This window comes from Sus scrofa, chromosome 14 (genome assembly GCF_000003025.6).
Source record: "Sus scrofa isolate TJ Tabasco breed Duroc chromosome 14, Sscrofa11.1, whole genome shotgun sequence".
Taxonomy (NCBI): Eukaryota; Metazoa; Chordata; class Mammalia; order Artiodactyla; family Suidae; genus Sus; species Sus scrofa.
This window is the reverse complement of record NC_010456.5, coordinates 108,842,828-108,870,208: the sequence shown is the minus strand read 5'-3', so window position 1 is coordinate 108,870,208 and position 27,381 is coordinate 108,842,828. Positions and strand designations below refer to the sequence as shown.

General features: G+C 49.6%; 2 protein-coding genes across 6 annotated transcripts in view; one reads left to right on the top strand and one right to left on the bottom strand.

Annotated features, from left to right (window-relative positions):
• Nucleotides 1-17,171, top strand: part of MMS19 (MMS19 homolog, cytosolic iron-sulfur assembly component) — a 33,550-nt gene extending 16,379 nt beyond the window's left edge. Inside the window, exons 3-31 of the mRNA XM_013990467.2 lie at nucleotides 143-243; nucleotides 1,510-1,595; nucleotides 1,973-2,047; nucleotides 3,011-3,080; nucleotides 3,468-3,596; nucleotides 3,679-3,740; nucleotides 5,126-5,212; nucleotides 6,143-6,217; nucleotides 6,612-6,689; nucleotides 7,578-7,716; nucleotides 7,970-8,124; nucleotides 8,369-8,447; nucleotides 8,726-8,851; nucleotides 9,451-9,532; nucleotides 9,818-9,915; nucleotides 10,017-10,166; nucleotides 11,706-11,861; nucleotides 12,695-12,794; nucleotides 13,267-13,369; nucleotides 13,504-13,572; nucleotides 13,796-13,922; nucleotides 14,860-14,960; nucleotides 15,107-15,163; nucleotides 15,312-15,498; nucleotides 15,795-15,877; nucleotides 16,007-16,171; nucleotides 16,252-16,311; nucleotides 16,591-16,691; nucleotides 16,777-17,171. Of these exons, the coding sequence (XP_013845921.1) occupies nucleotides 143-243; nucleotides 1,510-1,595; nucleotides 1,973-2,047; nucleotides 3,011-3,080; nucleotides 3,468-3,596; nucleotides 3,679-3,740; nucleotides 5,126-5,212; nucleotides 6,143-6,217; nucleotides 6,612-6,689; nucleotides 7,578-7,716; nucleotides 7,970-8,124; nucleotides 8,369-8,447; nucleotides 8,726-8,851; nucleotides 9,451-9,532; nucleotides 9,818-9,915; nucleotides 10,017-10,166; nucleotides 11,706-11,861; nucleotides 12,695-12,794; nucleotides 13,267-13,369; nucleotides 13,504-13,572; nucleotides 13,796-13,922; nucleotides 14,860-14,960; nucleotides 15,107-15,163; nucleotides 15,312-15,498; nucleotides 15,795-15,877; nucleotides 16,007-16,171; nucleotides 16,252-16,311; nucleotides 16,591-16,691; nucleotides 16,777-16,804 (2,929 nt within the window). The 3' untranslated portion in view covers nucleotides 16,805-17,171. The remainder of the gene's footprint in view (nucleotides 1-142; nucleotides 244-1,509; nucleotides 1,596-1,972; nucleotides 2,048-3,010; nucleotides 3,081-3,467; nucleotides 3,597-3,678; nucleotides 3,741-5,125; nucleotides 5,213-6,142; nucleotides 6,218-6,611; nucleotides 6,690-7,577; nucleotides 7,717-7,969; nucleotides 8,125-8,368; nucleotides 8,448-8,725; nucleotides 8,852-9,450; nucleotides 9,533-9,817; nucleotides 9,916-10,016; nucleotides 10,167-11,705; nucleotides 11,862-12,694; nucleotides 12,795-13,266; nucleotides 13,370-13,503; nucleotides 13,573-13,795; nucleotides 13,923-14,859; nucleotides 14,961-15,106; nucleotides 15,164-15,311; nucleotides 15,499-15,794; nucleotides 15,878-16,006; nucleotides 16,172-16,251; nucleotides 16,312-16,590; nucleotides 16,692-16,776) is intronic.
• ZDHHC16 (zinc finger DHHC-type containing 16) lies at nucleotides 17,416-27,259 on the bottom strand. 5 transcript variants are annotated; one of them, XM_005657436.2, is made up of 11 exons: nucleotides 27,063-27,258; nucleotides 23,035-23,282; nucleotides 22,659-22,853; nucleotides 22,419-22,507; nucleotides 21,994-22,022; nucleotides 20,953-21,086; nucleotides 20,765-20,812; nucleotides 19,846-19,931; nucleotides 19,087-19,210; nucleotides 18,832-18,902; nucleotides 17,416-18,002 (listed from the first exon to the last, which is right to left on the bottom strand). In XM_005657436.2, the coding sequence occupies exons 2-11, from the start codon at nucleotides 23,275-23,277 to the stop codon at nucleotides 17,888-17,890; spliced, it is 1,134 nt and encodes a 377-aa protein (XP_005657493.1). In that variant the 5' UTR covers nucleotides 23,278-23,282; nucleotides 27,063-27,258; the 3' UTR covers nucleotides 17,416-17,887. The 5 variants fall into 5 exon arrangements, with proteins under 5 accessions (XP_005657493.1, XP_001928850.1, XP_005657495.1 ...); XM_021074391.1 differs by lacking the exon at nucleotides 17,416-18,002 and adding an exon at nucleotides 18,032-18,400; XM_001928815.5 differs by lacking the exon at nucleotides 20,765-20,812 and having other exon boundaries at nucleotides 27,063-27,259.

Genomic DNA, 27,381 nt, shown 5'->3' with positions numbered 1-27,381 from the left:
CCCTGGGCTGGCTGCCATGCTCAGAGGTGAGAGTGACTAATAGTAAAATATTTACTTCAGAAGTCTGAACTGGGTAATGTCAAACCCAGTTCAAACTTTTGAAGTAAACTTTTGAGTAATGTCTCTGTCTTACTTCCCCCAGGTCTTCTCTAGAGAACCCAGAACCCCGAACTCGGGCACGAGGAGTCCAGCTTTTGTCACAGGTGCTACTTCAGTGTCACTCCTTGCTCCTGGAGAAAGAAGGTACTGGCATCACTAGTAGGAGTGCTGAGCCAAGGCCTCCCTTGTCTATTCAAGCTAACTTATGGGGAGGGAGGAGGGAGGAAGGACATCAGGTATCTGAACTCCTAATTCAAGGTCCTCGTTTCTCACTATGGTACATGTGACAGAGAAGAATTGAGACACAAGGAGTTCCCGCTGTGGCACAGCGGGATTGGCGGCATCTTGGGAGCACTGGGACGAGGGTCCAATCCCTGGCCCAGCACAGTGGGATAGGGATCCAGCATTGCCCCAGGTCTGATCTAATCCCTGGCCCAGGAACTCCATATGCTGTGGGGCAGCCAAAAAGAAGAAAATATACATATTAAAAAATTTTTTACAAAAAGTCTTGAGACACAAGACACATGGATTTCAAATGTAGCCTTAGACAATTTTTTGTCAGCGTGTCTTCCCCTCTGTGTAAAATGGGACAAAGTAGTATTTTATAGTTGGAGCAGAAAATAACGAAATATCAAAGTGCTTTGAAGTCCTGAGGAAAAAAACTAACAACAAATGGAGTTCCCATCATGGCTCAGTAGTTAGCAAATCCGACTAGGAACCATGAGGTTGCAGGTTCGATCCCTGGCCTTGCTCACGGGTTAAGGATCTGGCGATGCCGTGATGCTGTGATGGTGTAGGTCGCAGACTCGGCTCAGATCCCACGTTGCTGTGGCTGTGGTGTAGGCGGGTGGCTACAGCTCTGATTAGATCCCTAGCCTGGGAACATCCATATGCCATGGGTGCGACCCTAGAAAAGACAAAAAAAAAAAAAAAAAAGGACTTATCTTCTGTAGTAGGGGCGGGCAAACTACAGCCTGTTTTTTATAAGTAAAGTTTCATTAGCATATAGCTATGCCCATTTATTTATCTATTGTTTATGCTGCTTTTATGTTATAGTGACCCAGTTGAGCAGTCGTGGCATACTGTGTTCTCCAAGTCTAGAATATTTATCGTCTGGCCCTTTGAGAAAGTTGGCCAACCTCAGTTCTGTGGAAAGACAGTTCTTGGGTTGAGAATGGGTTTTTACTATGAACCTATAAGAAGAGATACTAAAAGCTGTTCACATGTTTTCCTGACAGATCAAGGAAGGCATCCTTAAATGGGAAGGTTTGGGATATATCTCTTGGTGAAGGAGAAAATTTGCAGTGAAGCCCAAGCAGAAACTGCCCTTACAAACTTTGGGAAGGAGCAGAGCCAGTAGCCCCTCCTCCAGCCTGTGTAAACTAATGACTGAATTTCTGTTTTGCACAGTGGTACACCTAATCCTGTTCTATGAGAACCGGCTGAAGGACCATCATCTTGTGATCCCGTCTGTCCTGCAGGGTTTGAGGGCACTTGTGAGTTCTCCTTTTTTGTATTACATACCATATTTACAGAAACCTGTGTCCAGTGAGTGAGTTATCTTCTTCCCCTTAGAGGGTTCAAGTGCTTCAAAGCAATTACCCAGATGTGGAACCAAACTAGCCTCAGCCAGCTCCACTTCTGTTTTTATTCTGAAGAGTGAAAGTGTTCTCTGGGGACTGCAATTCAGAGCCAAAGTGGAAGGAGCGGCAGACAACTAATCAGTTTGAGAAAAGGGACCCCATTTCTCATTGTTAGCACTTCTTCAGGAACCTGGATGTTGTAGCTAAATAGGCCTGTTTTAAGCTGTGTCTTGAGGCTGTGCTAGAATTCCCAGAATTCCCTCTGTGCTCACCCTTCTCTTCTCTTCCAGAGCCTGTGTGTGGCCCTGCCTTCAGGGCTGGCTGTCTCTGTGCTTAAAGCCATCTTCCAGGAGGTCCACGTACAGGTAAGTGATAACAGTCACCTTGGACATTCTCTTCTATCTCCCATCCCCTGACATAACTAGAATTAGGTGGCAAAAAAATACTGCCTCTGAGTTCTGAACTCAGATGAACGGACAAAGAAGATATGGTATATTTATACAATGCAGTATTACTCAGCCATTAAAGAAAAGAATGAAATAATGCCATTTGCAGCAACACGGTTGGACCTAAGAGATTATCATACTAAATAAAGTAAGCCGAAGACCAATATAATATGATATTGCTTATATGTGGAATCTGAAAAAAAATACAAATGAGCATACGTACATATGTATAAATAGATACAAAACAGAAATAGACCCCCAGACATAGAAAACAAATTTATGGTAACCAAAGGGGAAAGGAGGGAAGGAATACATTAGGAGTTTGGGATTAATAGATACATACGGCTATATATAAAATAGATAACCAACAAGGACCCGGTGTACAGCACAGGAAACTACACCTCATATTTTATAATAACCTATAAGGAAAAAGAATCTGAAAAGAACAGATTTATATGTATGTATAACTGAATCACTTTTCGGTACACCTGAAACTAACACAACATTGTAAATTAACTATACTTCAATTGAAAAACATACATATATTGCCGTCTAAGTTGTGAACTCTTTCAGATCTTTGACCGTGTTCGCACGCTATCCCTCGCTACTGTGTGAGGAGAGGGAGGCGTGCCATTATGCCTGACCTGTGTCTTCCTGCACCAAAGGAAAGTGAGGCATTCAGCAGACAGTTTTTGGTTTTCGCTTCCCCTGCTGGACTGCTGGGCCAATAGCCATATCCTTTCTCTGCATTTCTTCTTAGGTTCATCTTACACTGGTATAAAGAGCACTGTCCACTTAGAGATTGTGACACAGGAAGTAGTTTTGTCAGCCAAGGTATTCTTTGGGCACTTTCTTTACTTACTTCCTGTCTCTCCCATCAAGTCCCTGCCACAGGTGGACCGACACACAGTCTACAGCATCATCACCAACTTCATGCGAACTCGGGAAGAAGGTAAGAGGCAGGGCTCTCTGGCAAATCTGGAAAGTGAGCACATCTTGTTTTCCCCCATTACCAGGACTCATTTGAGCCAGGGGGTGATAGAGAAGAGCCTGTACTCTGAGAGAATAATACAGGGAAACTGGGGATCCACTCACTCCCCAGGAAAGTAAGGAAAGGGTAGCTTTTGAGCTGATGTTTTAAATTCTTACCTCTGTAACAGTTACGTGTTGTTGCACATTTCCTCTTCACTGGGGACTCTCTTGGATAGGAAAACAAAAAGGGTCTGCTCTGGGAAGTAAGAAAGGGGAGGCACTAATAGCAGCGGAAGAGCACAGGCCAGAAGAAAGCCGCAGCTTTCCATCCCGCGGGCCGGTGGTAACTCTCTTCTCTCCTCCCCAGAGCTGAAGGGCCTAGGAGCTGACTTCACCTTTGGCTTCATCCAGGTGATGGATGGGGAAAAGGATCCCCGTAATCTTCTGGTGGCCTTCCGCATCGTCCATGACCTCATCTCCAGAGACTATAGCCTAGGTATGCATAGTCTTGAATTAGCTGGTTGGGGCTTGTCAGATGAGAGGCTTCTAAGTCCTCATTCTTTTCCCCGTTGCCTTAGGACCCTTTGTGGAGGAGTTGTTTGAAGTGACATCCTGTTACTTCCCTATTGATTTTACCCCTGTAAGTAGTACTTTTCATTCATTCATTCATTCGTTCGTTCAGGTTTTCATTGAGTATCTGTTATGTACCAGGCCCAGTTCTAGGCATTGAGGGTACAGCAGTGAACAATAGAAACGATTCTTGCCTCAAAGAACTTAACATTTTAGTAAACTAGGAAATGGAGAAACATTCGAATTAGGAGGAAGTGTTCAATTCAGCAGGCATTTCGGGGAGCTCTTCAATAATGTATTTAGTGCTTAAGGTGATGAAATTGTAAAACGTGATTCCTGACCTTGAAAATTGAAACATTTAAGTAACAATATGAGATTATGGACCAAAACAAGTGGTGTTATAATGGTTCAAAGAAGACAGAGTTCTGGGAGTTCCTGTTATGGCTCAGCAGTAATGAACCAACCTGACTTGTATCCATGAGGACGCAGGTTGGATCCCTGGCCTTGCTCAGTGGGTTAAGGATCCAGCGTTGCCGTGAGCTGTGGTGTAGGTCAAAGATGCATCTCAGATCCTAAGTTGTGGCTGTGGCATAGGCTGGCAGCTGCAGCTCTGATTTGACCCCCCAGCCTGGGAACCTCCATATGCCATGGGTGCGGCCCTAAAAAAAGAACCCCCCCCCAAAAAAAATCTTCCTTCTTGATGCAGAAAATCAATAACGCATTTTATGTTGCCAGAAGTACAGCTTTTTTTTTTTAATAAAAATAACTTTTATTGGAGTATAGTTGGCTTACAATGTTGTATCAGTTTCATATGCAAAGTAAAGTGAATCAGTTATACGTATACATACATCCATTCTTTTCTCCCACTAAGGTTATCACAGAATATTGACATTTCCTTGTGAGTACAGCTTTTTATAAAGGTGAATAAATAGAAATGTCCATCAAAAGGAGATTATTTAAATAAATTGTGGTTCAACCACATAAATGAATAGTATCAGCCACTAAAACTAATGTTATGAAAGAATAATACCATGAAAAAATGTACCTAATGTATTAAGTGAAAGAATGGATTGCAAGTCATATGTTCAGAAAAGATCATATTTTCTTAAAGTGTATGTATATTTTAAAGGGAACAGTGTCTACCAATTACATAGTCATAATACTATATCTAGAGAGAAGAAAGTTGCACCAGAAAGGTAAGGGTGCTTATCTCTGAGTGGCGAGATGATAGATCAGATGGAAACTGTATGATCAATTAGAAAATAAACGCCCACCAGACAGAAATTCCCAAGGATCATGTAAGAGCAAGCTGTCTTCCTGCCGGGGCCTCATTCCACACTCTTCTGCCAGACTGGGGATAAATCACACCCTGTTCTGCAGGGTTTCCAGGTTCAGCCCTGTGTCCAGGGTGCTCCAAAGAGCCATACAAGCCCAGGCCCCTTCTCCCTTTTCCAGCCACCTAACGATCCCTACGGTATCCAGAGAGAGGATCTCATCCTCAGTCTTCGAGCTGTGCTGGCTTCTACACCGCGATTTGCCGAGGTGGGTCCAGCCCCAGTCCATAGAAGGCACTGAAGAAAGAACAGTGAAAACATGGGGGAAGGAAGGATTCAGTACACATTTTAGGCTGTACTATCCTGCATGTGTCTTCAGGCTTGTGTGGCAAGTATCTTCAGACTGTCAAAGTGGAAAACATTACCATCTCGGGAGTTCCCATTGTGGTTTAGTGGAAACGAATTTGACTAGGATCCATGAGGACACAGGTTCAATCCCTGGCCTCACTCAGTGGGTTAAGGATCCAGTGTTGTTGTGAGCTGTGGTGTAGGTCTCAGACACGGTTTGGATCCCTCATTGCTGTGGCTGTGGCATAGGCCCGCTGCTGCAGCTCCAATTTGACTCCTTGCCTGGGAACCTCCATATGCCTCAGGTGCAGCCCTGAAAAAGAAGAAAGAAAGAAAGAAAACAGGAGTTCCCATCATGGCACAATGGTTAACGAATCCAACTAGGAACCATGAGGTTGCGGGTTTGATCCCTAGCCTTGGTCAGTGGGTTAAAGATCCGGTGTTGCCGTGAGCTGTGGTGTAGGTCGCAGACGCGGCTCAGATCCTGCATTGCTGTGGCTCTGGCGTAGGCCGGCAGCTACAGCTCCGATTAGACCCCTAGCCTGGGAACCTCCATATGCCGCTGAAGTGGCTCCAGAAAAGGCAAAAAGACAAAAAAAAGAAAAAAGAAAGAAAGAAAACATTACCATCCCTTCATTTAAAATAGTAACCTAATCCCTATATGGTGCTATCTTTTGCAATTCTATAGCTTTGCCAGCCAGCCCACTTTTCAGGTCATTGGGAGCCTGACCACAGCTTGGCAGGCTCTTGATGTAGCACCTACCCTGGGGTGGCAGTGAGGATGGGTGCTCTTAGTGTGGCTTCAATGCCACCCATACCTCACACTTGAGTTCTTCATTCTCTCCCGCAGTTCCTACTCCCCCTGCTGATAGAGAAAGTGGATTCTGAGCTTCTGAGTGCCAAGCTGGATTCTCTGCAGACTCTGGTGAGTGACTTTTCCCTTTCGAGGATCCAGCTGTCTTTAGACAATTTAAGGATGCTAAAGGATTATGGGTTCTTGGAGAGCCAGGGATGGTTCAGTGGGCCTCAAGAGAGGGATACCCAGGATCTGGGCCTATATGTTGACCTAAAGCCCTCAGGAGCATTTTTTCTTGTTCTGTAACTGAGTAACTGAATGGCAGCTGAGGAAAGGCTGACCAGGGCTCCCTCTTCATGCTTGTTTTTCATCGATCAGGACAAGCTCCTATTTTTCAGTGACCTGGCTGGGATGGTTATGAAATCCTGCTGATTTTATTGCTGAGAGCCATTATGCTGAGGTGCCTGCATATCCCAGGAAGTCTGAGTGTGTAGATCGCTGTGACCTGTGCTTTCCTTGGCAGAATGCTTGCTGTGCTGTATACGGACAGAAGGAACTAAAGGACTTCCTACCCAGCCTTTGGGCTTCTATCCGCAGAGAGGTGAGTGTCACTTAGACAGATTCACTGCTGTTAACTCCTAGTTGTCAGGTATGAGGGGACATACCACCCCTATCCTTTTCCCGCTATTGCTGTGCCTGTTTATTCAGCAAGAGAGCAGAGTTCCCTGGTGGCCTAGGGGTTAAAGATCTGGCATTGTCACTGCTGTGGCTTGGATCACTGCCATGGCATGTGTTTGATCCCTGGCCAGGGAACTTATGCAAGCCACGGGCACAGCCAAAACATTTTTTTAAAAAGAGAGGGAGAGAGAGTTGTAGTTGAATGACGAGGGTAGGGTCAGCTGTGGTGATGGCACGTGATCAGTCTCACACAGTGTCCTTCCCTGGTCACGAGCGTAGCGCAGGCTGAGTAGGGGGAGAGGGAAGAGACCTGGGAAAGGGGATCCCAACAACCACTGCTCAAGGTCAGCATTCACTTTCCCAAAAAGGGTGTGTACCAGTCCTAGTGGGACTAAGGACTTAGTGAAAATACACCAGTTAAGCAGCTCATTTGAGGGAGTTCCCATCATGACGCAGTGGAAATGAATCCGACTAGGAACCATGAGGTTTCGGGTTCGATCCCTGGCCCTGTTCAGTGGGTTAAGGATCTGGTGTTGCCGTGAGCTGTGGTGTAGGCCGCAAACATGGCTCGGATCCCGTGTTGCTGTGGCCGGTAGCAGTAGCTCTGATTCAACCCCCAGCATGGGGACCTCCATATGCCGTGGGAACGGCCCTAAAAAAGACAAAAAAAAAAGAAGCTCATCTGAAGGGTGAATTTCCATTGCTGCTTCCTTCTGGTTCTCACCACCCCAGACAGGAAATAGGCAGTAGGTGGGTGGGGTCTCACCTGGTGCAGGCTCACCTCAGTAGCCATGGGATCCCTCCCTGACAGGTGTTCCAGACGGCAAGTGAGCGGGTAGAGGCCGAGGGCCTGGCGGCCCTTAACTCCCTGACCGCGTGTTTGTCTCGTTCTGTGCTGAGGGCTGATGCTGAGGACCTCCTTGACTCCTTCCTTAGCAACATTCTACAGGGTAATGGGGCCATGGCAGCTAGAAAGGGGCGTGAGCAACAGAGAGAAGAAATCCCCTAAGGCCAGCCACCTTTCTTAAGTAGCCTCCCACATTCAGAGATTTGGGTGCTGGAGCCCTGCTTTGAGTTGAAATCAGTTTAAGTGGTAACAGCTAGCCAACTGAACTGGGGCTCATCATCCAACTTCTGTGGCCTACAGGGGAACCAGGCAACATTCAGCCTACTCCCCAGGTCTGTGATGTGCTGCCTCTCTAGACTGCAGGCACCATCTGTGTGAACCGGACATGAAACTGGTGTGGCCTAGTGCCAAACTCTTGCAGGCGGCTGCAGGTGCATCTGCCCGGGCCTGTGACCACATCACCAGCAATGTGCTGCCTCTACTCCTGGAGCAGTTCCACAAGCATAGTCAGGTAAGGAAACAGAACCTTTTGAGGAAACCATGGGACCACTGCTAGGAGAGAGAGCTAAGCGTTGAGCTTGGGCCCAGATACAGTAGCTCTTAGATTTTGTTCCTGTTAGCTGTGGCTGGTTCCTTTGTTCACTCATTTCCTGACAGTCTTACCTACAAGGATAATCCTCCCCACATCCACAGTAGCAGGACTGAAATTCTTTAAAAAATATTCTTTGACTCCAATACCCCTTAAAACATTACAGAGCAACCAGCGGCGGACAATCCTTGAAATGATCCTGGGTTTCTTGAAGCTGCAACAGAAATGGAGCTATGAAGACAAGGGTGAGGCCACCTTCCAGATGTGGTACTCTAAGGCCTGCTGCGCACTGAAACCCTCTAAAGGATGGCAGGCCAAGTGTGCTATAGAGAAGTAATCTAGAACAGCAGACCTATTGTTCTGAGGGTGTAGCACAAGAGAACACGCAACAGATGAGACCTGGTTTTTTTCTAGTATACTTCCTGGATAGCCAATGGATTAAATGCTTTAAATCTGCCCCATGGTATCTTTGCATCAGTGCTGAATAGGGCTTCCCTCTAACCTGGACTCTGTCTCTCCCTAGATGAAAGGCCATTGAGTGGCTTCAAGGACCAGCTGTGCTCACTGGTATTCACGGCCCTGACAGACGCCAGTACCCAGCTTCAGCTTGTTGGCATCCGTACACTCACAGTCTTGGGTGCCCAGCCAGGTACACTTAAGGGAAAGAGAAAAGACAGGGCTCTTGGTCCCTTTCTTGTGATTTTCTATCTTCAGTGAAGAGTAGTCTTTTTTTCAAGGCTACATCTGCAGTACATGGAAATTCCCTGGCCAGGGATTGAATGGGAGGTACAGCTGCTGACCTATACCACAGCTGCAGCAATGCCAGATCCAAGTCAAATCTGCGACCTACACCACAGCTCCTGGCAACACCGGATACTTAACCCACAGAATGAGGCCAGGGATCAAACCTGCATCCTCATGGATGCTAGTCGGATTCTTAACCCACTGTGCCGCAACAGGAACTCCCAGTGGAGAGTAGTCTTAATTCCCTGGCTTTCACTGTAACTCTGGATGATTTGGGATTTCTTTTTATTTTTTTCTTTTTATTTATTTCTTTTTATTTTTCCTTTTGGCCCCACCCGCTACATGCAGGAGTTCCTAGGCCTGAGCCTCAGCAGTGACAACACCAGATCCTTGGTCTGCTGAGCACAAGGGAACTTCTGCTTTGGGATTTCTAACAGGACTTTAGGAAGAGTTGTGGTGGGCGCAGGGGAAGAAAGATGAGGTTCCTGTTTTCTTCTAACACAGATCTCCTGTCTCCTGGGGACTTGGAGCTGGCAGTGGGTCACCTGTACAGACTGAGCTTCCTGGAAGAGGATTCCCAGAGTTGGTGAGCATCTAGAGCATAGAGCAAGCTGGTGCAGGGCTCTGTGCTTCTGACCTTTGGCTCTCCTGGGGGGAGGCAGGCCCTGCAAGGTGTGAGGGGTGTGGGAATGCTCTCTTTTCTTGGGCATTAAGAAGTTCTCTCCAGCTTAGTGGTATAGGTGCTTGAGACCTACTCGTCAGCAAGGCGGCCTCAGGAGCCCACGCTCCTGGACCTGTCTAATGGCAGGCCTAGGCCCAAGAGCCGTGGGCCAAGCCGCAGCTAATGCTCACCTGTCCTGGGCCCTGGCAGGGGGGCAGCGCTGGAAGCATCAGGAACCCTGGCCTCTCTCTACCCTGTAGCCTTCAGCAGCCACCTAGTGCCCAAGCTTGCCAAAGAGCTGTGCATAGGTATGTGTCTCTGATCTTCCGTGGCTCACCCTTTCCCAGGAAGGCTGGGGCCTTCACGCCGGCCATCACAGGTAAAACCTCATCTCCTTGGTTGCTTTCAGAGGAGTCAGATATGGCTAGAGGGGATGGGCCCACCAAATGCTCCCAGCATCTGCGCTGCCTACAAGCCTTGTCAGCTATTTCAACACACCCCAGCATTGTCCAGGAGACCCTGCCTCTTCTACTGCAGCATCTCCGCCAGATGAACAAAGGTAACCACCAAGGGCAATCATCAAGGAGCTGGGCTGAAGGGGAAGCCATAGCCAGGTTTGGAGTTGATGCCTCTAAAGCAGTGGTTCCAGTTGGGGCTATAGTAAGAGTCACACGGGAACTTTTTTAAAATGCTGAATGCCTCGTCCTCACTCAGTCTGACTCAATCAGTCTCTGAGGAAGGATGGAACTTGAGCAACAGTTATTAAAAGTGCCCAGGTGATTTTGGAGCTCCCATTGTGGCTTAGTGGTTAATGAACCTGACTAGTTTCCATGAGGAGGCGGTTCAATCCCTGGCCTCACTCAGTGGGTTAAGGATCTGGTGTTGCTGTGAGCTGTGGTGCAGGTCGCAGAAATGGCTTGGATTTCACGTTGCTATGGCTGCGGCGTAGGCTGGCAGCTGCAGCTTCAATTGGACCCCTAGGCAGGAAACCTCCATATGCCACGGGTATAGCCCTAAAAAGCCCCCCCCCCCCAAAAAAAAAAATTGCCCAGGTGATTTTAATGTGGAGTCCATTGAGAAGTACCACTATCATGCTGTGCAGTAGAAAAAATTGACAGAACACTGTAAACCAGCTATAATGAAGAAAATAAAAATCACTATATAAAAAATGGAAAAAAAGAAAGAAAAGAAAAGCACCACTGTAAGGCCTTGCTGCTCAAAATAGGGTTGGTCAAGCAGCAGCCCGGGCATTATCTGGGAGCTTATTTGAAGTGCAGAATCTCAGGCCCCAATGATCAGAATCTGCCTTTTAACAGGATCCCCAAGTACCTAGTACATACTCTGGAGTTGGAGAAGCACTGCTCCTAAGTAGGTGACAGCAGCTATCGCTACTGTGAACCTGTGCATGCCCACCATGGGCCCTCACTAATTCCTAAGTGCCCCTCTTTGCACTGCCCAGCCCTTTGTGGTAGATCCAGTCAACAGAGGGTGCCCGGCAGCTGATGTAGAGTAGAAAGAACACTGGACTCAAGAGTGTGGCTTGGGTGTGATTTCTGACTTTGCACCTACTGTGACCCTGGAGAAACCACTGGCAATTCATTGAGCCTCCACATCTACCTCTATAAAATGGGGGCAGTGGTACTTCTAGGGTTGTTCTGAAAACTAAATGAGAAAATGTACAGTTGACCCTTGGACAACACAAGTTTGAACAGCACGGGTCCAATAATCCAGAGATTTTTTTTCTCAATAGTAAAAACTTCAGTATGCATGATCACAGTTTGTTGAGTCTGCGGATGCAGAACTGCAGATACGGAGGAGCCATGTATACAGAGGGATGATTGTAACTTACACGTGGATTTTTGACTGTGCAGGAGGGTCTGCTCCCTAACCCCCGCGTTGCTCAGGGATCAGCTGTGTATAAGTGCTTCTGTTGCAGAGCTGGCAGGGCAGTTCTCAGGTCCTGAATAAAGTGACTCAGCTCTTTATAAGACACTTTTGGTCTCTTTAGTCACTCATCTTTGATGACTCTTCCCATATTCTCTGACAAACCTGGAAGTACTTTTAAGAAAACCTTACAGAGAACTTTCTCACTACACAGGGAATATGGCTGCAGGAACCAGTGAAATTATTGCTGTCTGTCAGAGCCTCCAGCAGGTGGCAGAAAAATGCCAGCGAGACCCTGAGAGCTGCTGGTATTTCCATCAGACAGCTATACCTTGCCTGCTTTCCTTGGCTGTGCAGGCTTCCATGCCAGGTAACTTCCTCCACCTCGCCGCTCTCCTCCTGTCTTGCCTTCTACTTTTGTTGAATAGCACTGCCACCCTTGGGGTATCGCGTTTTGTCCCAGCAGAGTCTTCTTTTATAGCCTTTGTCCACATAACGAGCTTTCACTTCAAGCAAAAGGTGCCAAGCCAACCAATGGCCAGAACCAAAATCAACTAATGTTAGCAATACTCAAGAGTATGCACACCTTTCCCCCCTTTGATTGCTCTGCAGTTAAGTTAGTTAGAATTAGGCTCTGGAGTCAAGCAGGCCTGGTTGGCTTCATCTTCAGCTCCACCACTTGCTAACTTGGATGAAGATATTTAGCCTTTCTAAGCTTCGGTTTCCTCACTTATAGGGGGAGAGAGTAATATCTGTATCACAGAGTACTTGGTAGTGATTAAATAAGGCAAGGTGTAGTGCTTAGCCACAGTGATTCATGTCTGTCTGTATGTGTGTGTGTATGTAAGGTAGCTGCTGTATAAAAGGACACATGAAGATAAATCCATGTTACCTGTATGTTTTTGAAAAGACTAACATAACTATTTCTGACGTTAAAAACATTCATATTAGCTAGCCTTATTTTCCATCGTTGCCCAGTGTAAGGACTGCAGAAAGTTCTCGAGAGCTCTCTGTGGCCCGCCTTAGACGGTCCTGCATCTGGTCCCTTGCCGATTCTCAGGACTACAGCACTAGTAGAGGACAGGTTAAAAAGCGCTGCTGTTGTAACTAGAGTCACGGCCCAGAATCCTGAGAAGTACAGGACCTAATCATATAAATTATAGTCATGGCCTGTGATGGTGTGTGTGTGTTTTTATTTTGCAGAGAAGGAACACTCAGTTCTGAAAAAAGTGCTGTTGGAGGATGAGGTCTTGGCTGCCATGGTGTCTGTCATTGGGACGGCCACCACCCACTTGAGCCCTGAGTGAGTTTAGTCATGGATGTGACTTGATCCCAGGGAGGAGAGAATTGCTTGGGAAGAAGCAGCAGATAACTGCCTTCTGAGCTGCCCTTTTACCCAGACTTAAACGTGGAGGCAGTTATTTGTTTTGTAAGTCTTGCCGGCAAAGTAAAAGGAAGGGACCTTTTACCATTATGGACTGTCTGGTTCTTAGCTGCAGATGTGCTTAGGTCACTTGTGGAACATTTTAAAAATATACCCTGAGTTCTTCTGCTGGTTTGGAAGCTCTAGGAGACCAGGGATTTGATCTGTCTGCTTCACTGCTCGAGCACCAGGGCCCAGGACAGGAGCGGTTCCTGGCATATAGCATGTGCCGAGGTAGTATCTGTTGAAGGTTGAATGATTGTGCTCAGGCCCACTGACTCGGTGACTGCCAGGAACCCCGAGGCTGCTGTAGACTCTGGCTCCTCAGTAACACCTAGTGCTCTACCTCCAGCTTAGCTGCCCGGAGTGTCGCCCACATCGTGCCCCTCTTCTTGGATGGCAACATCTCCTTCCTGCCTGAAAACAGCTTCCCTGGCAGATTCCGGCCATTTCAGGTGAGGGTCTGATGGATCAGATGGGGGAGACTCTTGGGACTTCTGTCCTTCAAATTTTTAGGGCTAATCTGGGATGGGTGTCAGGGCAGACAAGCCTCTTGCCCTGGCTTAATAGGGCTCTTCTTCCTTTATAGGATGGCTCCTCAGGGCAGACGAGGCTGGTTGCACTGCTTATGGCCTTTGTCTGCTCCCTTCCTCGAAATGTAAGTGACCACAGCACTTGGGGAGTACCCTTGTTTAACCCTGACCAGGGGAAGTGGATCCCGGTGACTTCTGGGCTAAAATTCATCATAGGCTAAGCTGATTCTCTACTTTTTCCATTGGAGAATTTGCTTTTCGTCCACCTGGCCCCTGCTGCCACTCTTCTGGGTATCTCTTGGAGTCCAGGTGTTCTCTGGGTCCATGACATGGCCAGGTTTTCTGTAGGTGGAAATCCCTCAGCTGAACCAACTCATGCGGGAACTTTTAGAGCTGAGCTGCTGCCACAACTGCCCCTTCTCCTCCACTGCTGCTGCCAAGTGCTTTGCAGGACTCCTGAACAAGCACCCTGCAGGTACTGAATGAGGTTTCCCTGAATCAGCCCTTGACGAAAGAGTTTGGTTCTCCTTCTCTCTCCTTTGTTTTCATTTTTTAGGGCCACACCTGTGGCATATGGAAGTTCCCAGACTAGGGATTGAATTGGAGCTGCAGCTGCCAGCCTACACCACAGCCTTAGCCATACCAGATCTGAGCCACATCTACAACCTACACAGCACAGCTCACAGCAACGCCGTATCCTTAACCCACTGAGCGAGGCCAGGGATCACACCTGCGTCCTCATGGATACTAGTCGGGTTTGTAACCCCTTGAGCCACAACGGGAACTCTGTCTCATTCTCTTTTTAAAAGAAGCTTGTAATAATGTGATAGGGCCTTCTAAGGGACAGCACTTGGGACAAAAGTCAAGACAGAGTCGGGAAGGATTTACAGGCCATAAGAAGATAAGGGTGGTTCAAGCAGAGTGCTCTGTCTAGTTCTGTCATCCTGTTCCCTGCGGGGAGCTGTGAGGGTTAACTCTCTATGAAAAGCAGACAACTCTTTTCAGATGCCCGTGCCTGTACAGTATGAGAATACCAGGCTCTCATGCTGGTGTCCTAGAGAGCTTAGTGGGCCAAGTCCACAGCCAAGATGATATTGTTCTCTTTATCTCTTTTTATTACTTTTTTTTTAATGGCTGCATCCACAGCGCATGGAAGTTCGTGAGCCAGGGATTGAATCCGAACTGCAGATTCGACCTGTGCCACAGCTACAGCAACACAGGATTTTTAACCCACTGCACCAGGCCAGGGATCAAACCTATGCCTCCACAGCAACCCCAGCTGCTGCAGTCAGGGTCTTGAGCCACTGCACCACAGCGGGAACTCGACATTGTTCTTTTCTAATAGCCTCTGCATTTAAATGATTTACACCCTTCATTAAAGGAGACATCAGCATTTCCTTCCTCCTTTTTAGGGCAACAGCTGGATGAGTTCCTGCAGCTGGCTGTGGACAAAGTGGAGACTGGGCTGAGCTCTGGGCCCTATCGTAGTCAGGCCTTCACACTGCTTCTCTGGGTAAGGAGTCAGAATGGATTCTGGTTAGACAGCAGTTGTGTCTGCTCTAATAATTTTTAAATAAAATTTCTCCATTTAACCTTGAACTATAAACATGCTTCAAGGGTTTGCAGGTCATGCCCTGACTGATCTCTTTCTGATTACAGATCACAAAGGCCCTACTGCTCAGATACCATCCTCTCAGCTCCTGCCTTACAGATCAGGTAAGTCCTTTCTGGGGACAGCAGAGCGTAGGACCTAAGTAGGAATGTCTCTGTCGATCCTCTTCCTTCCAGAAATAACAGCTGTCCTCCTCTTGGGTATTTACAATTCTTTCCTGCTGATGAACCTCAAAGGCTCTCGTTTCTCCAGCTCATGGGCCTCCTGAGTGATCCAGAACTAGGCCCAGCAGCAGCTGATGGCTTCTCTCTGCTCATGTCTGACTGCACTGACGTGCTGACTCGTGCTGGCCACGCCGAGGTGCGGCTCATGTTCCGCCAGCGGTTCTTCACAGATAACGTGCCTGCTTTGGTCCGGGGCTTCCATGCTGCTCCCCAAGGTGAGGAGCATCTAAAGGAAAGCCCCCAGACATAGAGACATCTTCCCTCAAGCCCCAGTCTCCAAATAATGTAGGTCCTGAGTGCTTCTTTAGGGCTGTAGTGTGGTCTATATGTGAAAGGCTGCATATGCCGATTCTTTTTTTCTTTTAATCTATTTTTGGCCACAGCATGCAGAAATTCCCAGGGCAGGGATCACATCTGCACCACAGTAGCGACCAGGGTCACAGCAGTGACAATGCTGATCTAAACCCACTATGCCACAGGAGAAGCCCTGAACTTTTCCTTTTTTTTACAGATGTGAAGCCAAATTACCTGAAAGGTCTGTCTCATGTACTTAACAGGCTACCAAAGCCTGTGCTCTTGCCGGAGCTGCCCACGGTAAGCCCTGTAGTCAGCCTCGAAGCAGGGACCAAGCCATGGCCCCCTCCCCGCCCCCGTTGGGGCTAGAGAGGGGAGAAGCAGGCTTATCCCAGATGTGGTCACCCCCCCTTTCCTGTGGCCCCTTAGCTGCTTTCCTTGCTGCTGGAGGCCCTGTCCTGCCCCGACTCCGTGGTACAGCTCTCCACCCTCAGCTGCCTTCAGCCTCTTCTACTGGAAGCACCCCAGATCATGAGTCTTCATGTTGACACCCTTGTCACAAAGTTTCTGAACCTCAGCTCCAGTCCTTCCATGGTGAGTTGAGCCTCAGCAGCTCTCTGGCCCCTCTGTCTCCCCTCTGTGGGTCTCCCCTCACCTCCTTCTGGTTGTTCCAGGCTGTCCGGATTGCCGCACTGCAGTGTATGCACGCTCTTACTCGCCTGCCCACCCCCGTGGTGAGTACCTCAGATATCCCTCTCTGGCCTGGGAACTTCTTAGAAGAGTGTCTTGCCTTGGTCAAGTGGGACTGGCCACCCTGCTATGTGAGGTACGCACAGTAGGATCCAGACAGGCGAGGATTTGCCTGACTACCTAAAACAGAATGGCCAGCTCGCCACATAGCAGTCTCTAGAATCACTAAAGAATAGGAAGAGTATTAGTTGGCGAGGCAGAGAAGCCGCTTTGTCCATTGTCTTGGTTGAACAAGGCTAAGATTATCTCCTCTAATGCCGCAGCTGCTGCCGTACAAACCACAGGTGATCCGGGCCTTAGCCACACCCCTGGATGACAAGAAGAGACTGGTGCGTAAGGAGGCAGTGTTAGCCAGGGGAGAATGGTGAGTTTCTAGGTCGTGGGGAGAGGTGGGACTGAAGTGGGCCTCACCACTAATGGTGTCAACGTTTTGTGTTTTTTTCCTACAGGTTTCTGCTGGGGAGTCCTGGCAGCTGAGTTCTCCATTCTGGTCTAGACTGTTCTGACAATCTAACCTGAAACTACTAACATCAGCGAGCCATCTTGCCCAAGGCAGGGAGACCACTGGCCTCTGACTGCCCTTCCCAGATACAGCACAAATGCTGGGCCTCTGTCACATGACTGTACAAGAAACATAGGATTCCTGATTTCTAATGGATTTGGATTTGTGAAGTAACCGAGTGTGAGACTACTTGTGTTTGAAGAATGATCTTGCTCTTGGGGCCCTTCCATTTATAAGTCAGGAAAGAGGAGACGTGCTGCTGAGGGTGAATGCGGATGAGTGTGGCCCTGCAGACCAGGGATGGGGCGGGGGCGGGGGGGGGGTGTTCCTGCTGGAGAATAAAGATTTCTTTTGGTAATGGCCCTGTCAGTTATTTCCCTCTCCCCATTTATGCCTCAGAGCACATAACCAAAGCATCACTGCATGAGCTAGAGGAATGGTAATGATAGGAATTAGCCAGGAATTCTTCAGGGCATCCAAGCCCTCCAGGTAGGGCATAGGTGGCACGACCAGAGCACCTACTCACTTGGCCTTGACCCTGATTTCCCCTTTCCCCCACCCATTAGGAAAAAAGTGAAAAGCTACATAGCTTTAGAAATCAAATACCTTTATTTTTGCTCCCTTCAGCAGCACATGAGAAGTGGCAGTGACCTCAGCAGTAGGCCTGTTTCTTTGCCCTGTTGAGGAGCCAGGAACTCAGCTCTACCATTCAGGTGTGTTCTCAGATGGCAAGTTGAAGAGGTGGTGGCCAACCCCAGTGCTGTACCCTGGAGGAGGTCGGGGTCGGTACCCGGCAAGGTTGCTAGCTGCCTAATCTCCAGTCTGGGGCTGGAACTTCTGTTTGCCTGAGTAAAGGGACATCAGTCCTAGGATGTTTCCACATCATGCCTTGCTTCTGCAGCGGTCAGAAGACTGGTCTGTGAGCTGCCCCTGCATGGTACCCTACGGTAGGCCCACTGGCTCTTTTTGCTCAAGGATTCCAAGAAGCTATCCTTGGAGGCCCTTGAGACAATGCAGGAAGCAGGGTGGTGCTCAGGTTGTGGCTGGCACGCTTCGGCTCACACTGCCATCACGGAGGCCGAGTGAGCAGTCACCCAGGGAGGGGGATCCCAGCTCATTCCATTCCCGTGGGGCAGGTGACTGGAAGGTAACAGCACCCGAGTAAGCCAGTGCCTACAAGAGAAGACAGAAGCCCTGAGATCCAAGAGTCCCTGGTCTTCCTGATGCTCCTTCCTCAGCAAGGCTACATCCAGGTAGTTTCTGAAGCTGCCTTGGCTTTCATCACAAAAGTAACAGAAGTTCTCATTTTGCCCCCTAAATGTGCCCTCTGGTGCCTTGAGGGCCCTTAGAAGTTCTGAGCTAAATTTCTGAGCTAAACACAGTGACAGGCAGGAACATAATGAGGGCAGGAGAGGGAGGAGGGCAGACGACTTAGAGTCACCTGTTATTCCTGCCTCAGTAGCTGCAGTGTGAAAAATGATTTACCTTTGTCTCTTTGGCTGAGAGAGCTAGCTTCATTTCTTGTCTCAGGACCTCTGTCACGAATAGATTACTTCAATCCCACTAATTATCTGCTTGAAATCCAGACATTGCCATTCAAACAAGAGGTGACTGATGGCCAACACACCTGAACTAGGGGGCCCTTCTTGAGCACAGCTTTCTTAGGATTCTATTGCAGTCATCTAAAAGTCTCATTGGCCACTTAAACCAACAGTTCTGGCCTTACTTAAGCCCCTTGGGCTGAAACGAGCAATGATTCTATTCCCCCAGGGCCTAGATCTGCACTGTAGCAATATGGTACCCACTACCCACACATGCCTATTTAAATTGGTGAAACTTGATTGAAAATTCAATTCATTGACACTTCAGGTACATTTCAAGTGCTCAAAAACCACACATGACTAGTGTCTGGTGGCTAGTGTTTTGGACAGCAAAGGTATAGAACACTTCTCTCAACACAGAAAGTTCAATGGACAGCACTGGTCTAGATGTTTTACTTTACCTTCCTGTGTCCACACCCAGGAATACCTTCCAGTTGTCCAAGCAGCCGTAGTTGTAATGATTCCTAAAAACCTAGAGCCAAGAAAAACATGTTTCTACAAACCCTTTTATTGAAACCAATATTGCGCCTTAAATTGGCTAGGCAAGTTCTGGACGTCATGATGCCTGCCCTAGCTGGGCCTGACTATGGCCTGTTTACAGGACAGCAGGCTCAGTTACCCACGCACTCCTCCACCTCAAGCCCGGCTCTACTCACTCTGCCCTTGGCCTGGAGCCGACGTCGCTCCTTCTTGTTGATGTGCCTTTCGATGCTCGTCTCACCTCGACTGATGAGAACAGCATGCCATACAGTTAGGGCACCCAGGGCAAGTGCCACAGAACTGAGAAGAGAGGGGGAAAGACTGGTGGGTAGAGTGGAGGGGGTTAGAGGCTACAAGTAGGCCTGAAGTTGAGCTGAGCAATAGTGATTGGCTAGGAAGCTCTGCCCAAGTCTTCCCTCCCAGCCTACGCATCCTAGATGAACTTTTACCTCACGGCAGCAATGGAAAAGCATGTACATGGGCTAAGAATAAATGGTGGGGAAAGAAGTCTATTACTAATAAAAATGTTCTGTATTTCCCAGAATACCCATGCTTGGGAGACAGAAGAGGGTAATAAAAGCACCAAAGACTAGAATGAAATGGCACAACATTCAGGTTCCAGCTCTACCATTCCTATCTGTGTGTCATAGAACAAAGCACCTCATCCCTCAGATCTGCAAGTGTCCTCATCTGTGAAATGCGCCTACCCTTTAAAATAGGATTTTAACTTCCCTCGGCACAAACACTTGATGCCAGTATCCTCAGTGTTTCCAGCCCCCAGATGCTGAAGAAAATTAAGCACTACTCTGCCAAAGTATGTGAGACTAAGAACAGCTGAAATTCACACAGGAATTGCTTCCCGCCTGTGTGTGGGCACCAAAAAGTTTTTCTGAAGCTGCCCCTCCCTGAAACTGTCAAAAATGAGAGTCAGATACCTGCACAGGAACCAGAGGTAGACAAGGCTCTTGTGAGTCACTCTTTCTCGGAAGGAGAAGGTGGGTGGTGGGGTCTGGTGATAAGTCTAGAAAAAGAAAACAGCAGCCTGGCTCATTTGCTCTGCTGGAGACCGGCAGAGCCCAGTACCTTCAGGCAGGGAAGTGATCCAAGCCCAGGGTGAGAAACAAGGGGTTAAGCCACAGAGGAGTCAGGGCAGCAGCCAGATGGGTGGGCCAAGCCCGGCAGCATCATCATGTGGACAAACACTGGGCAGAGCAGGTCTGGACAGGATGGTCAAGCACAGGCGGGACCAACCCTGGGCCTTTAGCTCTGACAACACAAATGGGGCTCCAGGGGAAGCCACGCCACTCCCCAGCTACAACTCTTCACTGTGTGGCTGCAAGCCCCAAGAGAGGGGACCAGACCCACACCCAGAATGGAATGACTGGAGGCGGGAGAACTGTGAGCCCCACGAAGGACCAAAAGACCAGCAGGGGCACAATCATAACCCCCAGATCTGTTCAAACAAGGAGTCCTAAAAGGCCTGGGGAGAAGGGACGATCCTGATGGGAATGCAGACAGGCCAGGAGCAAAGGATGCTCAGACAGGCCCAGCCTGACCTCTGTCCCCTGGAACCCCATTACACAGACTAACACAGACTCCTTGCTGCTCAGGCCATCACCAAGGCAGCACCCTTGCTCAGCCCAAAGAAGGTGATAATGGGAGAGAGAGCCCAAAACTGTCACAATCCAGGGACTCCCAGCTTGCCCCCAGGCCACGGAGTTTGCCTAGCAGACGGCCCCCAGAACATCCCTGGCCCAGTCTCTACACCTGGACTCACAGGTGGGCCCCAGTTGCCTCAGCAACACTACACCCCTGGCCTGAGCAGCAGGAGGCAGTGGGGTGGGGACAGCCCACCTGATTGGCAACCGCCTGTAGTTTGTTCTTGTCGAGCTGTTTCATTTTCTAAGGGGATGGAAAACAATGCTGGTTATACTCTCAGGCCTCTAGGATGGGGGGGTGCTACCAGCCCCACTCCTTAGGGGCAGACTCCACACCCCAAAGTGCTCTCTGCTGAGCCACTCTGCTCCTAACTACGGGCTCACCTCAATGGCAGCATAAGCCTCCCGGAAGAGGTCCCAACTTCCGTAGCTGCAGTAGACACAGCCCAGAGTCATGAAAAAGCAGAAAGAGAAGAAGTACCGATGGTTATAGTGGCCCACACAGTTGTTTAGCCAGGCTGGTGGGGGAAGGATTAAGGACAAGACCAAAAACACAACTTAAGGGGGTGTCCAGGTTTCTCTGGTTCATCCTTGGTTCCCGACGAAGCCCAGGGCTTCCAGTCCCCAAGAACTATTTTCCAAAGGCAGAGAAATATGGGCTTCTCTGAGGCTGAGGTGAAAGTATTAAAGATTTTCGGGGCCCTCACATGTCCCAGGAGATCATAAAAACTGAAATCCGGAGTTCCCGTCGCGGCGCAGTGGTTAACAAATCCGACTAGGAACCATGAGATTTTGGTTCGATTCCTGCCCTTGCTCAGTGGGTTAACGATCTGGTGTGGCCGCGAGCTGTAGTGTAGGTTGCAGACGCAGCTCGGATCAGGTGTTGCTGTGGCTCTGGCGTAGGCAGGCGGCTACAGCTCCGATTGGACCCCTAGCCTGGGAACCTCCATATGCCATGGGAGTGGCCCAAGAAATGGCAAAAAGACAAAAAAACAAAACAAAACTGAAATCCTCCAGTAAAATGAACCTGCCAATACTTCAACTTAACTGAGGTTAACCAGGCATCTTTGTGAGACGGTGGAAGGGGCCTAATGACTCTATCTGACACCTGCCGGACGCCCCCTGGACAACCACTGAATCAAACATCTCTTTCCATCCAAGAGATGTTAGCGTGACGGTCTGCAAAAGAAAGAGCTGTTAGGGAGGGAGGCCTCGCTCCAAGAAGATCTGCCCAGAGAGCCCGTAAGCCTCCTGCCTTCCCCAGGAGATGGCCAGCCCCCACAACTGCTCTTCTACTAACTTCTCGTGGGCCCCGTGTTCTCTGCAGGGGGATGCTAGAAGCCTTGGGTCTGTGGCCCTTAAACCTCTGCAGTGCTCGGGAGCTAAGGAAGGAGGCCTCAGGCAGAAGAGATCAGAAAAGGATACGGCAGTGATGGTCCATCTTCAGCACACACCTGTGAGGGAGGGACACAGGCTCTGTTACGGTGGCCAAGGTTCTTGAGATGGCAGTGCCAATCCTTTCCTACAAGGACCAGCATCCTGCTGAGGTGGAAAGGGCACAGACTGTGAGGACAGCCAGGCCTTGCTTCAATCCTGCTTCACTGGCTATGGGACACTGGACAAGGTAACTTGGGGTCTCGTGCCTGCCCTGGCTCAACTCTCTGAACCTCACGTTCCCCAGGTGGTGATAATGCATAGTTCGCAGGGCCATCCTGAGGACCACTGTCATGACAGAGGGCACACTGCCTGGTCCATGACGGTGCCTCGTAAGTGTCTTGTTCGACTCCAGGTCTGGGTTTTTCCCTAGGGCTACAGCATAAGGGCCACGGCTGGGGCTCCCAGAGACCCACCTATTGCAGATGCTGCAGTGGTGCGTTCGGGCTGGCTTGGGGTTAATGCACTTCTTGCAGATGGAGACTGTTGTGATATCGTTCCTGCCCTGTGCAGAGGGAGAAAAGCACCAGGACAACTGTGGCAGCACCAGTTTTGCTCCCCCAAAACACCAAAGCACTCTCCCTCCCCACGCCCGGGACTGGCTCCCACAGCCTGCAGTTCTCCCCTGTCCCCCACGCCTCGGTGGGGGTACCCACCTGGGGTGGGTATCCGGGTGGGGTGGTGATAGCCTGGTAGTAATGGAAGACGATGAGGATCAGATTCCAGTGACTATAGAAGAAATGCCAGCAGAGTCGTGGCACGGAGTAAGTTTGGAGGATGAGGGGCAGGACACACAGGTAGGCGATGGCCACGATGGAGCTGGTCAGCACGATCACCAGCACCACGAACACCTGTCGACACCAGTGAGGTCAGGGAGCGGCGGCGACAGCGCTCGCCAACAGCCAGGCCAGACTCGGGAATGTCCCTGGGGTAGGAGGCAGGTGTGGGTCCAAACCCAGTGTAGGTCCGCCAGCCACAGGTCCCTCTGCTACCCCCAAAGCATCCCTTTTCCTGCCCCCAGGCATCACTCACCACCCCACACCAGCGGATCACGTTGTCCACCAGCCAGTAGATAGGCTCAAAGGCAGCATCCACAGCGGTGTCACTGCCCCCGAAGGAGTTGTAGAGCAAGGAGCGCAGGCAGACCTTGCCATAGCGCCAGCGCTGGACCAGGCCCCGGAGCAGAGGTGGGCAGCGGCGCCGGTAGCCCAGGAGCAGAAGCAGGCGCAGGCAGAGGCGGGCAGGGCCCAGCAGCAGGCTCCGCTGGCCCCGCATGGCTCCTGGGAGAACACAGCATTGTGAGGGGCCAGCCTGGGTGCCGTCCCGCCCTGCCCCACCAGTGGGGAGGCCCAGAGCACCAGCTCACAGGCAAAGACCTGAGACAGAGGCCTGGCTGACCGGTCACTAGCTGTGGGGAGTAGGGAGGTGGCTCCGAGCCAGAGCAGGGTCTCTGGAGTTGTCCGTGTAGGCAGACAGACCCCTGGAGGCACCTGCCCAATGTGCACAGAGCCACCCCTTGTGCCTCTGCAGGCCTGGCCACTGTAGCAGAAGTTTCCCGGGGTCTCTAGCCCACCTCCGAACAAGTGTCTTCACCAGGAACAGCCAGTGGGGGACTAGGCTCACAGCTTGTGGATCCCACACCTAGACCTCCTCTGGCGCTATCTGAGTCTTGGCAAGATACTCATCCCTCCTATTCCTTCTGGACTGATGTTACAGGCCCCTAGACCCCACCCGGTAGCATGAGAGTCCCTGTCTCCCGCCAGGCAGCTCAGCTACCCTTTGCATGACCTAAGATGCTGTCTCCAATTCTAGTCCCAGACCCACCCCAAGGTTCCTAAGGCCAAGACAATTTTCCGTGTTTAGAGCAGAACACCACCACAGGCAGGAAACACTGGCAGGAGAGGGGCTGGTGGCTCCCGAAGACCACAGGCCTGCCCTTTCCGTGGAGTCTCCTCTGCCCTGTTCTAGTTTGACACTTAAGAACTTTCTCTGCAGCTGCTGCCCTTGACCCCAAGCTTCCCCACCGGCCTTCCAAGCGCTTTGGCCCTTTGCACAGTCCCTCTTCAAGTGCCTGGACCTCCTCTATGTGGTTTTTACCTCATCTAACAGCCATAGGAGGCCAGCTGCCCAGAATGCCCAGAACAAAACCCAGAGTCCTTGGACGACAGTCTCGTCAGGTCTGCAGATGAAAGGCCTTGCCGGAAAAGAAATTATCTGATTTCCCCATATGGCGACTTTGTCCTCAGCAACTCCACTGACTTATTTAACAGGTAGCTCAAAACCCAGCAGAAACTGGAGGAGGCTGCATCACTGTAGGGATGGTTTCATTTCAGTAACTGGAGCAAGGTACTCTGCTTGCACCCTGGCTCATCCTCACGAAAAGCCTCTAAAGACCGAAGGCAAAAACAAATCCAGCAGACAAGGCCAGCAAAGAGAAGATACCCAATTCAGTAGGGATCGAGTCTCTGTACCAGGATAAAGAAACTGGCCATTCCCATCACCTCTGAGGAACTAAGATTAGAATTAAAGGGCAGTGTAGAAAAGAGAAAAAGGAAAACTTCCTACCTCAAACTTCCTACCTCCTTTTGAGTCAGACTCCTATTGGGTGGGATCATGATTTGGCCTGAAGCATTAATTTTCAAATAGTATACAGCCACAATCAAATGTAAGAGTGGGACAAAACATTTTACCCCATAGCAAATACAGGTGACTTTTTTTTTTTTTCCTCCTGGCTGCACCTGCAGTACATGAAAGTTCCAGGGCCTGGGATCAAGCCCGTGCCACAGCAGTGACCCAAGCCACAGCACTGACAACGCCAGATCCTTAACCTGCTGTGCCACCAGAGAACTCCTGAAATCCAGGTGGCCTAGATCATCCACACCATTACTCATTCCCTTACTATGGCTAATGGGGAGGTTCTCAACATCTTCCAGAATTACTGAGGCCCTCAGGAAATGCTTGCCTCAAGGGCTAGACTTACCAACTCTCACCTGCCCTGTAACTTGACCACTTAGGGCTCAACTCTGCCCTTAAATAGTTCTGTGACCTTGGCCAGGTCACCAAACCCCGTTGGGACTCGACTTTCTTGTGTTCCCATTCAATGAGGGGACAGGATTAAATACTAAGGTCCCTTACAGCTCTACCCCTTTATGATCCTATATATATACTTATATACACTTGATAAGGTATAAATGAAATGTTTATAAAGTGCTTAGCACAATACCTGGGTCATGGAAGTACTCAATAAATACTTGCTGAATGAGTGACCTGGAGGGATGCTGAAGTGGAAAGGCTGGTCAGATGTCTATCTGGCTTACAAATAACAGCAAGGACACCCCTGCCAATGTGATAACACTAAATAGGCGTCCATTGCTACATTCTTCATGATCAATAAAAAGAGAAATGAAAACCATTATTAGAATCACAGCACTTAGGAGCCAGAAGTCATTTTATCTTTTTTTTTTTTTTTTTTTTTTGCCTTTTCTAGGGCCGCTCCCGCGGCATATGGAGGTTCCCAGGCTAGGGGTCGAATCAGAGTTGTAGCTGCAGGCCTACAACACAGCCACAACAACGTGGAATCCGAGCCGCATCTGTGACTTACACCACAGCTCACGGCAATGTCGGATCCTTAACCCACTGAGCAAGGCCAGGGATCGAACCGGCAACCTTATGGTTCCTAATTGGATTCCTTAACCACTGCACCATGACGGGAACGCCCAGAAGTCATTTTAGAAAGCTAGTCCAACCAGAAATCAAGCCAAACAATAGTTCCCATTGCGGCTCAGTGGTAATGAACCCAACAAGTATTCAAGAGGTTACAGGTTCTATCCCTGGCTCCACTCAGTGGTTTAAGGATATGCATTACCACAAGCTGTAGTTTAGGTCACACACAGCTCAGATCTGGCGTTGCTGTGGCTGTGGCATAGGCTAGCAGCTGCAGCTCCAAATTAGACCCCTAGCCTGGGAACTTCGATATGCTGCAGATTTGGCCCTAAAAAGAAAAAGAAAGAAAGAGAAAGAAAGAAAGAAAGAAACCAAACATGTAAACTGAAAGCTTGTAGATGCAAAGCTACAGATCAGATTATTGTAAAGGAAGACTGAGGCCAAGCCCCTGCCCCTTATTTTAGGGATTTGTGCACAGGGCACGCAGGGGAGGGTGTACGCCAGGGAAGAGAATACTTAGTCCATGGGGCTATAACTTAACATATGAAGTTTTCATCTCATGAAACTGAGGTAAAGCAGAACTCAAAAAAACAAAACTGTGTGCTGGGGGTCAGGGGGGCGGGAGTGAACAGGACAGGAAATAGAGCCACCCACTACTGATCCCCAGCCCTAGCTCTGAGCATTCTGATCCCTGAGTAGTAGCCACAGGCCATCAGAAGAGACATCTGACATCTGCCACAGATCAGAGGAGATGGAAAGCCACTACACTCAAAGGCTCTAAGTCACCATCTCTCTTCCAAAGGGAAACCGGATATGCGGGACATGTGGGGTGAGAAGGGATTCGAAAGCCACCAGAAGGCAAAGGAAACCGAGAAAAATGTCGACAAATCTCATATGGACAAAGATGCCGTTCTCAGGGTATTTGCAGTCTCAAGTACTGGACGTCAATCATCAGAGAGAGCAGCTTTTATTCATGCGCAGACTTCCCTGCCAGACTAACACGCTCCACTTGACAAGATCCGACCGCAAGATGCAAGCTGCAGTTACAAAAACCAGGAAAAGGTTTTACTTCACATAAAGGCTGGCCTGGTCAAAGGGTGATGGACTGGAAGTAAAATAACTTGGATACCGATTTGGTCTCTACCTTGAACTATCTTAGAGACACTGCACAAGTCAAATCCTATCTCTGGAGCTGAGCTTCCAAATCTGTGAAATGGGTGAGTTGGGTTGGCTGACCTCCTTCAACTCTGCACCGTAAGACTGTCGGAAGGTGCGCTCCGCCCGGTTTGAAGGCAAGGCCGTACAGAGCAGGAACTCGGGCTCACAAGGCCGGAATAGGGCCCGACCCTAGCAAAAGGGACAGGACTGAGCAGCAAAGGCCGTGGCTTCGCTCTTACCTGCCTCCCCAATCAGTCAAATCGAATCCTGCAGCCTCCGCTGCAGCTCACTGCTACCCCCTCCAGCTCCGCGCCACAGCCCGGCCCGGCTCAACCCAACCAACCATGTCCAGCAGCCCACAGCTCCAGCCTGCAGACCCGGACCCGCCGCCTGCCCATTCTCTTCCACAGGCGCAAGCGCAAGCGCAGGAGTTCCGGAACTCCGCCCCCAAGCCCGTCCCGGGGCAACCTGGGAAATGGAGTTTACCCCTCCCCTCAAGAGTGAGTCTGGCGAGCACGTGACAGAAGTCACCAATTGGCGCGTTTCTTACTGCGGGAG